The 18,074-nt window shown below is 38.6% G+C and overlaps 3 protein-coding genes across 3 annotated transcripts in view; all 3 read left to right on the forward strand.

Annotated features, from left to right (window-relative positions):
* The first annotated feature begins 974 nt into the window (after positions 1-974).
* LOC110285878 (olfactory receptor 5B3-like) lies at positions 975-2,029 on the forward strand. The gene has a single exon (XM_021152345.1). It carries the CDS (start codon positions 997-999, stop codon positions 1,933-1,935), a length of 939 nt encoding a protein of 312 aa, XP_021008004.1. The 5' UTR covers positions 975-996; the 3' UTR covers positions 1,936-2,029.
* A 2,924-nt stretch (positions 2,030-4,953) lies between these two features.
* On the forward strand, positions 4,954-10,188 carry LOC110285756 (olfactory receptor 5B3-like). Its single transcript, XM_021152147.1, has 3 exons — positions 4,954-5,425; positions 5,873-5,974; positions 6,871-10,188. The coding sequence occupies exon 3, from the start codon at positions 6,900-6,902 to the stop codon at positions 7,836-7,838; it is 939 nt and encodes a 312-aa protein (XP_021007806.1). The 5' UTR covers positions 4,954-5,425; positions 5,873-5,974; positions 6,871-6,899; the 3' UTR covers positions 7,839-10,188.
* A 7,240-nt stretch (positions 10,189-17,428) lies between these two features.
* Positions 17,429-18,074, forward strand: part of LOC110285927 (glycine N-acyltransferase-like protein Keg1) — a 22,139-nt gene continuing 21,493 nt past the window's right edge. The window contains exon 1 of the mRNA XM_021152405.2: positions 17,429-17,512. The gene's annotated coding sequence lies outside the window, so the exon portion shown is untranslated. The remainder of the gene's footprint in view (positions 17,513-18,074) is intronic.

Here is an 18,074-nt window from a genome sequence, read left to right on the forward strand (position 1 = left end):
TTTGAAAATTAGTGTACTTTTAAACAAAATCATAATACTCCTCCACTGACCTTCTGTTATCTAAGAAGAAGAACCTGCTATTCACATGTGTTGAGAAATCAGGGAAAATATATGCAAACACGTCTGCAGGGCAGTCCATGGTACTTCTGCATACACAGAAATGTGACAGTGCTTGAGGATGGGAAAAGATAAGATAATCGAGTTACTAGTTTCAGAAGTGACACATTGGAAAATCTATAAAAATGTCAAAGTTGCACTGGAGAAATAGACCAACCATAAAAAGCACACTGCTCCTTTAGAGGAAGTGAGTTCTGCTGTCAGTACTCACATCAGGTTGCTCATAATCACCTATATCTTCAGATCCAGGGGAACTGAAGACTCTGAAATTCACAAGCTGTAACACACACATGCACATAACAATACACAGACATAGACATTAAAAAAAGACTTGAAAATTATTAAAGTTTCAAAGCATTAGTTCAAAAAAATTAAGACTTAAAAACTGGAGTAGTGAACTTTGACAACACTTCATTCAATTGACTGAATTCCTACAGAAGCTGATATACAAAAATTCAATCATTGATGGATATGGTGGAACATGCCTTTAAACTCTGAACAAAAGCAGACAGATCTTAAGGAGTTTGAGGTAAGCGTGGGTCTACCTAATAAATTTCATGCCAACCAGGGATCAAAATTGAGACCTGTCCTCAAACCATTAGCATTAAGATTACACTTCTATTATTCTCTCCTGCTTTTACTGTGGATTCTGAGTACTGAATTCAAGTCAGCTGAGACTGAAGCAAGTACTTTTAGTCAGTGCACCATCTCACTGTCTCTAAGCATTAACAATCATTGGAATTTACATTTTTATTATAATAAAACAATTCCTGATAGTGGTACAAAGACATTTCGATATCTTGTCAATATCTCTACCCTAGATATATTCTCTTTCCTTATTTTTCCCACAGGGCATATTCTGATTCCCAAATAACATTGATGGAGAACAGAACAGAGATGACAGGGTTCATCCTCCTAGGACTAACGAATGCACCAGAACTGAGGGCCCCTCTGTTTATCATAATCAGCCTTATCTATTTCACCAATGTGATTGGAAACTTGGGAATGATTGTGCTGATTCTCTGGGACTCTCGACTCCACAGTCCCATGTACTGTTTTCTTGCTAACCTGTCTCTGGTGGACATCTTTTACTCCTCAGCTGTAGCTCCAACAGTTTTGGCTGGACTTCTTGTAGGAAACATAGTTGTCTCCTACAATGCCTGTGTTGCTCAGATGTTCTCATTCTCAGCCTTTGTCACTACAGAAGATTTACTTTTGGCTGCAATGGCCTATGATCGCTATGCAGCAGTGTGCAAACCCCTGCATTATACCACCATCATGACTCCAACTGTGTGTATATGTTTGATAATGGCCTGCTATGCTGGTGGTTTCCTGAATTCCTCCATCCATACTGGGGACACATTCAGGCTTTCATTTTGTGGATCCAATGCAGTTCATCACTTTTTCTGTGATGTTCCAGCAGTCATGACTCTCTCCTGTTCTGATAAACATGTTAGTGAGATAGTACTCATTTATGGAGCAGGCTTCATTATCTGTTCTGCACTCCTTGTTATTTTGATATCTTATACATTCATTTTTATCACCATCTTCAGGATGCGCTCAGCTGCAGGATACCAGAAGGCTATGTCTACCTGTGTTTCTCACTTCACTGCTGTCTCCATTTTCTACGGGACTGTTATTTTCATGTACTTACAACCCACCTCCAGCCACTCCATGGACACTGACAAAACCGTGTCTGTGTTCTACACCATGGTCATCCCTATGCTGAACCCTATGGTTTACAGTCTAAGGAACAAGGAGGTGAAAAGTGCATTCAAGAAAGTTGTGGAGAAAGCAAAGTATTCCTTAGGATTTTAAGTCTAGCATTATATGGTGCATTGTAACGCAACTCCATACCTATCAAATTTTCTTAGGTACCTAGTGACCTAGAGTCAGGTCACATTGATATCAAGTGGAAGAATTAATACATTTATCTTTTCAAATGTTTGCTTTTCAGAAAATAGAAATAATGCTGTAATTGCAATATCTGTTTTAGAATGGCTAATGTGAAGTTTAGCATATGTTGGTTATGTTTTTCTAAACACTCGTGGCTCAGACTGTTTAAGCACCATTTCTACAAGCATTTTCTACAGGCCACTAGTAGTGCATATCTAAACAAGATGCAAGGAAAAGCCCATGAGAAGAAGTTTCTGCTTGTGACACACATGGGTATAGACATTTGGATGCAGAAACATACACAGTACAGTGGCAACCTGCTAGTATGCTCTTTTGAAGGTATATGGATTCATGCTCTACATTCATGTGCACACACACATATGATGTTTGTATGTGCTTGAATATGTGTGTGTTTAAGTGTGTTTGTGTCTGTGTTTATATACAGAGACTTACAGGTGACATGGAAGTCTTTCTTAATGACTGGCTGTTTACCTTTTCGATTGAAGAAAAGATCTCTTAATTAAGCCAAGATCTCTTCTGTCAGCTGGTCTAGGTAGTTATTTTCCTCTTCTGATTCCTTGTTTTCACCTCAGGAATTATAGGTGGGTGCCCACACCCTTCCAAAATTTATGAAGGTTCTGAAGATCCACAACTCTGGTCTTCATGTTTGCATGATATTTGTTTTGCCCACTGGATCATCTCCCTAAATCCACCATTAGTTTTCCACAAATAATTTAAATAATTTATTTTGGGGTAATAGAATATCAATTTGTTTACTTCTCCTCAAATGAGATACTACTCCACATGCTTCAAGTGATGTATGTTTAAATATGTGCTTAAACTCTTTGGGTATTTTACTGAGAGGTTTAGCAATAAAGTATCTTAAATGAACAGATATTTCTTTGTGTCGGTCATTTTATAGAGACCTAATTTTTGCTTTCTATGATTCAAAAGGAAAATTATGCTGAGGATCATGAAAATAGAGTAAAAACAAAGGACTTATCCACTTTACATGTGACTACCCCCATATGTACTGCTTTTAAAGTGTCCTGGCAACTTATGTTTTCCATGTACTATCTCTGCAAGTGCTTCTGAGGACTCAGTGATGCTCACTTATCCTTAACATATTTGCATCATCTCTTGTCACTCACAGTCTGTCCCCTAACCCCATTCACACTGATCCCCTTGATGGTCTTCCCAGCTGCACCCACATCCCTACGTCAGGAAACTTGAGCTTGCAGCTCCCCTGCATGGACATTTCCTTCACTACATTCACTTCTCTGCTTAACCAGAGGCTAGCCATCTTGGGAGTCTTCCATGACTCCCATATAAGACAGTCACGTTCCTTCCCATTTACACTGTCCCTCCATTCTGCCTTGTCTTCACAATGCTCATGAGCACCTCAGCTGGAATCTAAATCTAAGTAAGAGCATTAGCTTGATCTATTTTAACTTCATGTGCCTGCTTTGAACTTGAATACAATTTTGACCCATTGAAAATTCTCCATACTTATTTACTAAATGCATAAATAAGTTAATAAAGTTCAGCCCAGATATGATAAAAATGTTTGGACCACTAATGAAGTAGTGATAAACATAGCATAAAACTTTATAAGGTCCTATTCTAGACATGTAATGTATTTGAAAAGGTAGAGACTATTGTTTGCATTGTTTTTGCATTTTAACCTGTATTCTCACTCAGCAATGGGAGAGTACATTTATAGACTGCTAGGTTATTTTCTAAAAGTTCTTATTCAAGTGAATCATCTCATCTTTTTTTAAACCTTTAAAAGGGGAATCAAAGATGATTTCTGTCTGCTATTGGCAGATAAGAAAAAGCTATTGGGGCTAGATAGATGGCTTAGCAGATAAGAGCACTGGCTGCTTTTCTAGAGGCCCTGAGTTCAAGTCCCAGCAACTACATCCACTTTGCATGTGACTACCCCCATATGAACTGCTTTAAAAGTGATGGCTCACAACCATCTGCAATTTGATTTAATGCCCTCTTCTGGTGTTTCTGAAGATAGTGACAGTGTACACATACACATCAAACTCATATACATATGCATAAAATAAAATAAATAAATCTTTTAAAAAGCTATTGAACATTCAGCATTACTGAACTGCAGTCACGTGTTCATTATCTGGAGAGATTTTTTATGAAGTGAATACATACAAAGTTCTCTAGTTAATTTGATATGCATAATTATATGCCTATACACACAGCTACACTTATTTTTATATCTTATGATCCTGTTGATGTTAATCTGAACACAAACTCATGCTAATATCTGACTTTAACTCAGCTATGTATTAAATTCATTCTTTCCCATTTGTGATTTCCTCCACTGGTTATTTAGAAATGCAAGAGTCACAATCTGCTATTCATGGATTGATTCATTCATCTTTATTAGACAAATAAAGAAATTCCATAATTGTTCATTGGCATATTAATAAGAAGAAAATCACGTAATAGAAATGTCTCATTGAATGCAAACACAGCTGGCCATTGTCACAAAGATAAAGTTATACACACAAAATGGTTTGGTGTTTTTACAGCCTACTGTAAGAAAGAATAGCTCACCCTCCAAGAGCTTAGAAAAGTTAATGAAGGATGGTCATGGGAGTGGTAACATGAATATACCTTTGACCAAACTGTGAAAGCTTTGTACTAAAATATTGGTGTTTATAAGTTAACATTAACTGGAGAAAAGAGGAAAATAATATGTGATAAAAATACATTTAAATAATCCATCTTAGATCCAGTGAGACTTTGGTTTTCCATTATGAAGGTGCAATGAAGACCTACAGGTGCCCCATGGGGAAAAGCCCCAGAGAGCTCAGTGACTCCATCCATAGTGCCTGGCTAGCTCTTATACATTGTCCTTTAAAGTCAATCGCTTTAGAAGACCATGATGGCAAGGTGACCATGTTTGGCCATCACTAAGCCACCTGAATGTTAATATTTTCCCAAACACACCGGTTTTCTTCTGAACTGGAGATTTTCTGAGAATCTTCAACCATGGTTGAAAAAAAAAATACCCAATGCTGTATTAAACAGCCTCAGAGACGTGATCAGTTAGCAAGCTTTCCTGTGTAACTCTCTCCACTTATACTCTACAAATACCGCTCTGTGGAATATATGAGAGAGGCAACACTATAATCTTTCTTTTATAGGCAAGGAAGAAGTAAGATACCCTTCTAAGGACACAGAGAGGGTTCATAGTAAATTCATGGATGGACATGTTTGAATGTCTTTTTTTCTGTGTTTTTGTTGCTTTAGAAAGCTCCTAACCTTTTGATTATTCCCTGTCAGAGAGACCCTCTGATGATACCTGTGAGTCACTCCACAGGAGGAATTCTTATTGCCAACTCTGTTCATAATTGACTGTCACTCTTGTTCAAAGAGCAAGGTAAGGTTCTGTATTTACCATCTGCTTTTAGTGAAAAGTAAATCTCACAGAATCGTAGCATTAGTACTGTGAGTCATTTGAGCACCAAGTTTGGAGTCTTGAACCATTTTTTAATTAATGCAGAGTTAATTCTGTCTTTAAAAATATTACAAATTTGTCAATAAAGAGCTGAATGATGTTTATAAAATTATCAGTGCCCTACTTTCTAAGAATTCTAGAGCAAACAGTAGAGATGAGGCACTGCCTAGTCAGGTATTAATTTGATTTTATTCATTATCTGTTGGCATCTCACTGGAAATTAAAAAAAATATATAAACTAAGATGATCATTCTTTAAACCAAAGAAATGATTATAACTTAATGAGACAAAGAATTAATCTTCGTTTTAGTGATTCCCACTCAAATCCCATACTCTCATTTTAAATTTAACCACATAATTTTTTCATAGATGATCCATTTGAGTAAAAACAACAGCTTTTTAGTATGGATAAAACTACTTCAATATGGAATCATCACTCTTTGAACTAGTTATGGAAAACTAAGCTATCAGGTAATTTCACCATCAACAAATGGTAAACAAAAATGGTAATATGTCTCATTACCATATAAGCAGAATTACATACACATGCACTCTCACTTATGCTTCTTCATATGGCTCTGTGGTACCCACACCACCCAGTATATTTTAAAGTGGTCATGTGTGTTTAGGTCTACATAAAGCCTTATCATGTAGGCTTGTCAGATGAGATGCTGAAATGGCTAAAGAAATCTAAGAAGATGTAGTTGGTAAAAGGTAGATACACTTCTCAGGGCTAAAATTCCAATAAATTTACTTTAAAGTACTGTGTTTATATTATAAAATATTAAAACAAAAACTTCAAACATATTTATTTTTTCACTAAAAGAAGTCATGAATCTCAATATAGCTCACAATCACAAACTTTCAACTCTTGATGTCTGTGATTCAATCAAGTTAGGGCAACCATAAACAAAAGAAGGAAAAGGAACTCAAGCCAAAATAGAGATGCAAGGAAATATTAAACAACGCAGTGGCTCAGATGGATTACATAAAACAATCAATCCAATGGGCAGAACATGAGTGGCTGGGGTTCACACTATTTTCAGATGACCTGGATGGACAGCAAAGAAATCAAATCCCTTTATTTGACTTAATTTTTTAAAATAAATAATTTTATACATTAAAAAAGGACCCTTTATACAGTTTTTTAAAAAAGGATCTGAGTATTGAATTCAGGCCATCAAACTTGTGGCCTGCACTTTTACTCATTGATTCACTTCACTGGGCCTGGTAAGAAAGAAATTAGACGCACATATTGTTATTATGTAGTTCTTATTATGAAATATCCCTGTCATTGGTATGAAGACATCAACTTCTTGGTAATCTCATCTATACTTAATATGGTCTTCTTCCTCTGTTCATGACAGGTTAACTTCTTAATTATAAAATAACAGTGATGGAGAACAGGACAGAGGTGACAGAGTTCATTCTTCTAGGTGTGACCAATGCCCCAGAACTGCAGACCCCACTCTTTATCTTGTTCACTCTTATCTACTTCATCAACATGACTGGAAACTTGGGGATGCTTGTGCTGATTCTCTGGGACTCTCGACTCCACACTCCCATGTACATTTTCCTTGGTAATTTATCTCTGGTAGACATCTTTTACTCCTCTGCTGTTACCCCAACAGTTGTTGCTGGACTTCTTGTAGGAAACCAAGCCATTTCCTACAATGCTTGTGCTGCCCAGATGTTCTTATTTGTAGTCTTTGCTACGGCAGAAAATTTTCTCTTGGCTGCAATGGCCTATGACCGCTATGCAGCAGTGTGCAAACCCCTGCATTATACCACCATCATGACTCCAGCTACATGTGCATGTCTGACCATGGCCTGCTATGCTGGTGGTTTCCTGAATTCCTCTATCCATACTGGGGACACATTCAGACTCTACTTCTGCAAGTCCAATGTGGTCCATCACTTTTTCTGTGATGTTCCAGCCGTCATGGTTCTCTCTTGCTCTGATAGACACATCAGTGAGATGGTCCTCCTATATGGAGCAAGCTTTGTCATCTGTTCTGCACTCCTTGTTATTTTGATATCTTACATATTCATTTTTATCACCATCTTCAAGATGCGCTCAGCTGCAGGATACCAGAAGGCTATGTCCACCTGTGTTTCTCACTTCACTGCTGTCTCCATTTTCTATGGCACTCTTATTTTCATGTACTTGCAGCCCAGCTCCAGCCACTCCATGGACACTGACAAAATCGTGTCTGTGTTCTACACCATGGTCATCCCCATGCTGAACCCTGTGGTCTATAGCTTAAGGAACAAGGAGGTGAAAAGTGCATTCAAGAAAGTTGTGGAGAAAGCAAAGTATTCCTTAGGATTTTGATTCTAGCATTGTGTGGTGCACTGTAATGCAGCTCCGTGCTTCCCTAGGTATCCTGTAAGATTTCCGGACACACTGACGATAAGTAGAAGAATCAATATCCTTATCTTTTCAAATGTTTGCTTTTCAGAAAATGGAAACAATAATATAAATCCGATATCTGTTTTAGAACTCCTAACGTGAAGTTTAGCATGTGTTGGGTATGTTTTCTTAAATATTCATGGAGCAGACAATTTATTCATCATTTATACAAGCTTTTTTTCTACATGCTACTAGTAACATACATGTAAACCAAGAGGCAAAATAAAAGCCCAGGAGAAGAAGATCTACTTGTAAACACATGGGCATGCACAAATACATAGAAAAATATTCAAAGATAAAGGAACACTGAGCTATGGGTGTTTTTGTTCTTGCTTTTATTGCATTTGTGCATGGTATGTATGCTTTTATATTTGCATGTTTTTATATGTGAGGGTGTATGTGTGGATGCTGGTACACATATAGGGGCCAGAGGTTGGGTTTCTTTGTCATTAGTTCTCCACATAATTTATGGTAGTAGGCAAGTGAACACGACCTGGCAGGACAGGCTAGTCTAGCTAGTAACTTTTCTCTGAGATCCACCTTCATCTTCTGAGTTCTGGTATTACAGATGTAGTCCTATGGTCTCAGTGCTGGTATTATGATGGGCCCCTATGTTGTCATTTATGTGACATTATATCATTATGTGGTCCATCACTTTTTCTGTTATGATTCAGAAGTCATGATTCATTCTTGCTCTGATAGCCACATCAGTGAGATGCAAGCTTGTAAGCTTCATTATCTGGCCTGCCCTCCTTGTTATTTTGGTATCATACATTTAGGAAAATTTAAGAGAATATGTGGTATTTATGAGAATTCCAACTTAGGTCTTCATGCTTGTATAACAAGTGCTTTATCCTCTTATCTGTATTCTAGGTCACATTGCTAGTATTCAATAAGATAAGTTAATATAGTTCATCAGAGTATTGGAGTATCAATTATGATTGTTTTTCTTTAGTTGCATAACTATTCTAAGTCCTCTAATCGATGCAGGTTCAAACACACGTGTCCATATTCTTGGTGTATTTATTGAGTGATAGAAATCAAAGTATTTTATAGAAAATTAGCTTTTAAAAAGGTATATTAAGTGATTAATACTTCTTTCTTGATGAAATTAATATATAGAAATTTATTTGTTATATTGTACATTTCTAAAGCAAAAATTATGCAGAGCATAGTGAAAGTGGAGTAAAAACAAAGAGATATATTGCAGATAAATACCCTCATATGCACTGCTTTGAACATGCCCTGGGACATTCATGTTTTCCACGTTCACTCATCACTAATAAAGTTGTGTCATCTCTTGTCACTCACAGTCTGTCCCCTAACCCCATTCACACTGATCCCCTTGATGGTCTTCCCAGCTGCACCCATATCCCTACGTCAGGAAACTTGAGCTTGCAGCTCCCCTGCATGGACATTTCCTTCACTACATTCACTTCTCTGCTTAACCAGAGGCTAGCCATCTTGGGAGTCTTCCATGACTCCCATATAAGACAGTCACGTTCCTTCCCATTTACACTGTCCCTCCATTCTGCCTTGTCTTCACAATGCTCATGAGCACCTCAGCTGGAATCTAAATCTAAGTAAGAGCATTAGCTTGATCTATTTTAACTTCATGTGCCTGCCTGTTGCCCATTCCTGGCATTGCTAATGTGGCCAAGAACCTGAGACTAGATAGGTCATGGGTATAGGAGGAAAGGATTATTATTCTGCTAAAGGAACATAACAATAAAATGGTTCCTGATGACATACATCAGGACCTCGATCAGCCCTCACCCAAACAATTTCTTCTTGTAGTAAATGGCAATTTACAGAAACCTGAACAGTGCAGAGAGTGTGAAAGACTTTGAAGAACTTAGACCTAAATGGGATGTCATCATCACCTGCCTCTCCCCAGTGCTCAGAGATCTATATAGAAGAGGAGGCAGAAAGATAACAAGAGCCAGAGGTGATGGATGACTTTCAGACACAACAGGACTGATGTACATATAAAGCAACAGTGACTATGGTAGCATGCGAAAGGACTGCACATGTTCAAGCCACATGACATCCCAGCATTCTGAAGGGAAGAGGACACTAGTTCCCATCTCTAACCAATAATCAGTCTGCAACTGATACCCACTGGTAAAGAAAATACCCATTTTCTTCAATGAAATCTGACTGGATATATTAACAATATATCAGAGCATTCCTGATACTCAGTACTTGTTAGTCAACACAAAACAAATTATTTCTTTTCTTCATCTTGTCTCTTGTTAAAATTCTCAGTTGTGTTTTTAAAGTTTAATTTGCTGAGCTATTCATTTCTAAGATTTTTCTGTTTGGTTCTTTCTCACAGTGACTATCCTTGCTGAATTTCCCATTCCCATTATTGTTTTCTTGGAATTTCTTGTCTATGTTCTTTTTAAATATCATTGAGAATTCTTAAAATAATTCATTTGAATTCTTCACCAAGCATTTCATTAAAATCCTTTCCTTTGGAACTTGTGCCGAGAGAGTTAGTGAATTCCTTTAAAGGCACCATCCTATTTTGCTTCTTCATATTTGTTGTGCTAATATTTTCACATATGGTCGATCAGTATCCTCTAACAACTTTGTAAAATAGGTTTAACAAACATTTTTCTCAAAATAGGACTTAGGATATCAGTTTGGAAGACAAAATGAGTTTCAGTTCCAGTCTCCAAATACCTTTAAAGCTGTAACCAATGGCTTTGGTGGTAGACTCAGAGATAACAATGCTCAAGCATAAAAACACTCTAGCAAGCCAGGTGGGATGATACACATAGCAATGTGGCTGGATACGGATCCAAGAGCAGTGGTCAATGAAGAAAGGCCACAGTGAGCATATGCATACCTATCTTCAGTCCCACGAATACTGTTTGTCAACAAGTGGCCAGCCATGGGAGAGGCTAAGAACAAAGAGTTCACATCTTTCCTCAAACCTAGCAGTGGCATAGGTTTAAATTTGGAGATGGGGCAGTCTAAAGACAGAGAAAGATTTTACTAAGGCAACATCTCAGAATATAATATTTGCAAACACTTGAAAAGTTGGAAGGAAAAATATTAAGTATATTTGTGTTTCCTGTAGAAATTAGTAATTTTCTGCTTGCCATTCTTGGCTCTGGCTGAGGGAGGGTCAAAGTTCATTTGACCATAAGTTTGGTTAAGTTACTAAATAGAAACTTGGTTTTGATGGCTCAGTGAAGTTGACCAGTACAGTTAATCATTTATAAGGATCAGGATAGCAGGATGTCATTTTTATCAGAGGACTTTTTACTGTAAGTTTAACCTGTTCTTGGCACCAAAGAGATGCTGTATACTGAGAGGAAAAAGGGATGACAAGATTTGGTTAATAAGTATTTTTCTTCTCATTTGCAATTGGGGATTAGCATGTCACCTCATTCTTTATGAGACAGAGAGGGTTCATGTCCACTCTTATTCTTGATAAACATAGAAACATCTGGGAGATCAGTCTATATTAAGTCAGGTGGGCAGGATATGTTCTCATAGTAAGTTATTTCCAGAGGACAGAGTAAAATGAAAGATTTTTTAACCACTATTATTTTGCTAAGTCACAGAGCCCAGGTAAAGGAGAGCACCATCACCTTCTAACATTGACAGATCCTAGAATATATTTTGTTCCTCTTTAGGGATTAACTCAATTGATTTTCATACATATTTATTTAAAGGGTATTGATAAATATCCCTGACAATGAATGAGTAGAAAAAATCATCTTACTTGTTTTGGGGGTAATTTGGTACTGACAGAACTCTTGTGCACTACTCTGAGAATGTAAAAACTAGACAGTGACTTTGAGAAAACATGAGCTTCTTACCAAGTTAAATTATAATCATATTGCTACACTTGCATATGGACTCCAAACGTACGGGGAAACATTGAAAGATTTATACATCAGTACTGCTAGTAGAAATTTGTTCAAATTAATCTAAAACTAGAAACAATTCAAGTGTCCTGAAACAGTAATAGATATAGGCACCCATATATATCCATTTTCATGACTGAAATACTATTAAGTAACGAAAAGAGTTATTACTGAATTGTATAATAGTTTGTATTTGCTAAATATAATAAATGCTCTCAGTTAAACATGTTAGTACATGCTTAGAATCCTAGCATCTGCAGGCTTAGGTAGATAGAGCACTATGAGTTGGAGGTTCATATAAGCTAAGTAATGAAACCTTAACAAAGAAAAAGGATGGGGTTTGAAAAGAGAAAAGGCGAGAGTGGGGAGGAGTGGAGAGGAGAGGAGAGATGACATCCGTTTCAAAAAGTCGTGTACTAAAATTTTATTCACTTGTTATTTGTCTCAGAAAAAGTACAGGGTGAGTAATCAGAACCGTCATTCCTTGGGACTTAGAGTCAGAGAAGACCGTGGGTGGGAAAGGAGCACAGGCAATCTCTTGATGAGTGTTGGAAATGGTATAAACTATTATTATGATGTTGCTTATACAAATATTATATGTCCTCGAGTATCTAAAATTTGTCAATTTTCTGAATACGCACTGCTATGTGATGACTGAAAAATATCCTCTGTACCCTTCCATGCACTGTGTTGTAAAAAATTGTATATTTCTTTTTGTTAATTACCATTAATCTTTTTTTATAGTCCAGTTGTTTTCACCCTCCCAGTCTGCGCTCCAACAGTTCCTCATCTCATTCCTCCTCCCCTGTCTCCAAGAGGAAGTACCCACCCCTCAAGCCAACCCATTCTCTGAGGCCTCAAGTTTCTCAAGGGTTAGGTGCATCTTCTCCCATTGAGGCCAGACCAGGCAGTACTCTGCTGTATATGTGTCCAGGGCCTCATACCAGCTAATGTATGCTGCCTGGTTTAGTGGCTCAGGGTCTGAGAAATCTTGGGGGCCAAGTTAGTTGAGACTGCTGATCTTTCTATAGGGCCAACTTCCTTGGCTTCTTGTAGGGAAAAAGCTTTCCCTACTTCAACCACAGGGGTTCCCAACTTCAGTTCATTAGTTGGGTGTAAGTATCTGTGTCTGTCTCAGGCAGCTGCTTGTTGGATCTCTCAGAAGACAGCCATGCTAGGCTCCTGTCTGTAAGCACACCATAGTATCAGTAGTAGTGTCAGGCCTTGGAGCCTTCCATTGAGATGGATCCCAAGTTGGGCTGGACAATAGACCTCCTTTCCCTCAGCCTCCTCTCTATTATTGTCCTTACAGTTCTTTTAGACAGGAAGAATTCTGGGTCAGAGTTTTTGACTGTGGGATGGCAACTCCATCCCTCTACTTGATGCTCTGCCTTTCTATTGGAGAAAGACTCTACAAGTTTCCTCTCCCCAGTGATGGGCATTTTATCTAAGGTCCCTCCCTTTGAGTAGAGTGTCTCACCTCCCAGGTCTCTGGTAAATTCTAAAGAGTCCCTCTACCTCCCACCTCCTGAGGTTGCATATTTCCATTCATTTTGCTGGCCCTCAAAGCTTTACTCCTGTTTCCCCCTCCCAATAACTGATCATGTTCCCCTTACCCCCTCCCACTCCCCTTTCCCACCTAGGTCCCTCCCTCCCTCTGCCCACTCTAATTGCTTTCTTCTACATCCTAAGTGGGATTGAAGCATCTCCCATCATTGGGCCCATCAGCTTGTTAACCTTCTTGAGTTGTGCGGATTGTATCCTGGGTATTCTGAACATTTTTTGCTAATATCCACTTATTACTGAGTATATATCATGCACATCCTTTTGGGTCTGAGTTACCTCAATCAGGATGGTATTTTCTAGTTCCATCCATTTTTGCCTGCAAAGCTCATGATGTCCCCCAAGAAACTCCCTATCCCATCCTCCCTCCTGTTTCTATAAGGGTGTGCCCCCCCCAACTCCTGACTCCCTGCCCTCGAATTCTCCTACACTAGGGCATCAAGCCTTCATGGGACCAAGGGCCTCTTCTCCCATTGATGCACAACAAGGCCATACTCTGCTACATATGTGGCTGGAAACATGGGTCCCTCCATGTATACTCCTTGGTTGGTAGATTAGACCTGGGGAGCTCTGGTTGACTGATATTATTGTTCTTCCTTTAGGGTTGCAAACCCCTTCAGCTCCTTCAGTCCTTTCTCTAACTCCTCCATTGGGGACCCCATGATTAGTTCAATGGTTGGCTGAGAAACATCTGCCTCTGTATATGTCAGGTTCATAGCACCCTATTATTATTAAAATAGCCAGAAGCTAGAAAGAACCCAGATGTTCCTAAATAGAGGAATGGATACAGAAAATGTGATACATTTACACAATGGAGTACTACTCATCTACTAAAAACAATGAATTCATGAAATTCTTAGACAAATGGATGGAACTAGAAAATATCATCCTGAGTGCGGTAACCCAATCACAAAAGAACACACATGGTATGCACTCACTGATAAGTGGATATTAGCCCAAAAGCTTGGAATACCCAAGATACAATTCACAAACCACATGAAGATCAAGAAGAAAGAAGACCAAAGTGTGGGTGCTTTGGTCCTTTTTAGAAGTGGGAACAAAATAGTCACAGGAGGAAATATGAAGACAAAGTGTGGAGCAGAGACTGAAGAAAAGACTATCCAGAGACTGCCCTACCTGGGGATCCATCCCATATACAGTCACCAAACCCAGAAATTATTGTGGGTGCCAAGAAGTGCATGCTGACAGGAGCCTGATCTAGCTGTCCTCATTATTAATAGCTGAATAGTATTCCGTTGTGTAAATGAACCACATTTTCTGTATCCATTCTTACATTATAGGACATCTGGGTTATTTCCAGCTTCTGGCTATCAAAAAATGCCAATAAGACAAATCAACAACCTACAGATTAGAAAAACATTTTTACTAACCCCACATCTGATAGAAAGGTAATATCCAAAATATGTAAAGATCTCAAGAAGTTAAACTCCAAAAAAAAAAAAAAACAAAAAAAACAACCAAACAGCCCAATCAAAAAATGGGTATAGAACTAAACAGAATTCATAACAGAGGAATCTCGAATGGCTAAGAAGCAATTAAAGAAATGTTCAAAGTCCGTAGTGATCAGGGAAATACAAATCAAAACGACCCTCAGGTGACAACACATGTTGGAGAGGATGTGGAGAAAGAGGAATACTCCTCCATTGCTGGAGGGATTGCAAACTGGTACAACCACTCTGGAAATCAATCTGGAGAGTCCTCAGAATCTTTGAAATAGATCTACCTGAAAACACAGCTATACTACTCTTGGGTACATACCCAAAAAGATGCCCCATCATGCCACAGGAACATGTGCTCCACGATGTCTATTTCTTCCCAGGAAACCTTTACAACGTCTGAGAGAGGAGAATCAGTCTTCTCCAGGGATGAGTCCTTTAATTTGTTATTCAATACCAAGTTGCAAGCTCTAAAAGTGTAGAGTATGAGCAACAGTAAATAGACCCAGCAGTTTGCACTTACATATTTATGTATGTAACAAGAGAGAGAAAGTGAGGTGAGGCAGGGAGACCCTGGAGAATTTGGAGTAAGGAAGGACTAAGTGATGTAAATACAGTATTCATATATAATCAAAATATTTTTTAAAAAAGATTTCTTTATTTTATGCATGTGTGTTCACTGGTTCTCTCTTCAGACACACCAGAAGAGGGATCCCATTACAGATGGTTGTGAGTCACCATGTGGTTGCTGGGAATTGAATTCTGGACATCTGGAAGAGCAGTCAGTACTCTTAATCATTGAAGCATCTCTCCAGCCCCACAAAATGATTTTTAGTATATATAATTAAAAATAGTTTTTCATACAGTATATTCTGATTATGATTTTCCCTCCCCAGTTCCTCCTAGATCACTACCTCCTCAACTCCTGATCTATCCATTTCTCTACCTCTTTACCTCTCTATATACCCACCAACTCAAATCCTCTCTCTCTCTCTCTCTCTCTCTCTCTCTCTCTGCTCTGCTCTCGCTCTTGCTCTCTCCCTCCCTCTCTCTCTCCTTCTCTTCTCTCTCTCCCTCTCTCTCACTCACAAAAGAAATAGATATACCAGAATAATAACAAAAGAAAAACACACACGTACTCACCACATGAACTCACGCACACACATGCAAACACATGCATGCAGATACACACATGCACAAAATAAAACCTATAAAAACACCAAAATTGAAACCATAATATACAAGTAAATGAAAAGACAAACTAATGTAACACAAACAAACAAACAAACGAACGAACTATACGTTTTCTACAGTTACAAAGTTGACTAAAGCTAACATACTAATATTTATCTGGTTTCTGTGGTGTCTTAGTAAAAATGGCCCTCATTGGCCCATAAGAAGTGGCACTCTTAGGAGGTGTGGCCATTTGGAGGAAATGTGTCTCTCCGGGTAAACTTTGAGGTTTCAAAAGCTGGGTAACACAATTGTTGGGCACAGTAACTAGTATCCTAGTTTAGAAGCTATTCTAAGTTATAAATCCTCTGGTAGCAGATCCCAGCAGATCTGCCACCTAAACCGGGGCCTCTGCTACCTACATTGTGTCTTCCATCATCTCTCCTGTCCAAAAGGAATTCTTTTTCCTGCCTACCTCTTCCTCTCCCCAGCCTGAAAATCCTGCCTACTCCTCACTCAGTGATTGGTCCCTTGAAATCTTTATTCATTAGGGGGAGGTTCTGTCACAGGGGTCCCCAGATAGTGGGCCCTGCAATGAAATTATGTCTTCCAGTCTCATAGTTTATACAACCAACAGGGGGATCTTCAGTCTGTCTGCGCTAAAATCCTCTTTGCTATCAAGAGTGTTACTGGGGCTACAAGGATGTATCAGTGGTTAGGGGTACTGCCTGCTCTTCCAGAAGACCCAAATTCAGTTCGCAGCATTCACACAGCATTTCATAACCATCTGTAACTTCAATTAGAGAGATCCAGCACCTCTTGTGGCTTCCTCAGGTGCCAGCCCCTCACGCGGTTCACCAAAATATACAAGGTGCTCATGTGTTTTATATAACATGCATACACATAAAATAAAATCTCTGTCAACAGAGTGTTATTGCTGACTGCTTGTTCAGCATCACTATGAGATGACTGAAGCACACACAGGCATGGGACACAAATTCGGAGGAAACTTTTAGCTGCTGTATATATGAGGTTGCCTGCTCTGTATGTGTATAGATAAGGAACTCTAATTTTTACAGAGCTAATTTCATCCAAGTCTTCCATCTTGCTAGTGCATCAGGCAGTTAGAAAGGGGGGGATGTGAGAAAATTTATATTTTGTAAACAATTACATATCCTTTCTAGACCTAGTCTGTTGCTTTCCTATGAGCCAATAATAATAATAATAATAATAATAATGCAAGCAAAACTGAGAGGGCACATACAATCTGGGTCTCAAATTTGCATTGTCATTTTTCTGTGCAACACATTTCTGTGCAACACATACTACTGACTTTCAAAGTAACCAGCGTTTTGTTTTCCCATTTTCTAGGGAAAAAAGCAAGGTCCACAGTACATCCTAAGTCTAAAGATTTCTGTAAAACATTTACCAAAAACACTGCAAATACTGGCATTTTAAGGAAGAGGCACTGCTTATTCTTTGTTCTGAGGAAGCTCTCTGTGTGGATACGGAGTTATAGGTAAGGGGTTACCACAGAAGAACGTTGATTCCCTGTTCTTTCCCTCATACTAGGTGGGAAAAAATCAAACATTGTTGGTCTTAGATAAGAAGCATTGAGCTTTTTGTGGGTGACTATACAATGCAAAGGGGGAGTTTAATCAACTCAAGAAGTATATATACCTACTAATGTGTACCATGGGAAAAATCTTTTTTTTTTCATTTTGAGATTATAGTTTGTTTACAAGATTTCTCACTTTCTTCCCTCTGAAGCTGCCCTATACTCCTCTATGCTCTATTTCAAATTAATGGCCTCTTCTTTTTTTTAATTAGGTATTTATTTCATTTACATTTCCAATGCTATCCCAAAAGTCCCCCACCCGCTCCCCCACTCACTCCCCCACCCACCCACTCTCACTTCTTAGCCCTGGCATTCCCCTGTACTGAGGCAGATAAAGTTTTCACGACCAATGGGCCTCTCTTTCCACTGATGGCCCAGTAGGCCATCTTCTGTTACTTATGCAGCTAGAGACACAAGCTCTGGGGGTTACTGGGTAGTTCATATTGTTGTTCCACCTATAGGG

The sequence above is a fragment of the Mus caroli genome, chromosome 19 (genome assembly GCF_900094665.2).
Source record: "Mus caroli chromosome 19, CAROLI_EIJ_v1.1, whole genome shotgun sequence".
Taxonomy (NCBI): domain Eukaryota; kingdom Metazoa; phylum Chordata; class Mammalia; order Rodentia; family Muridae; genus Mus; species Mus caroli.

Coding starts and splice junctions, on each gene's coding strand:
- LOC110285878 (XM_021152345.1), top strand. CDS start 997: ATGGAGAACAGAACAGAGATGACAGGGTTCATCCTCCTAGGACTAACG.
- LOC110285756 (XM_021152147.1), top strand. CDS start 6,900: ATGGAGAACAGGACAGAGGTGACAGAGTTCATTCTTCTAGGTGTGACC.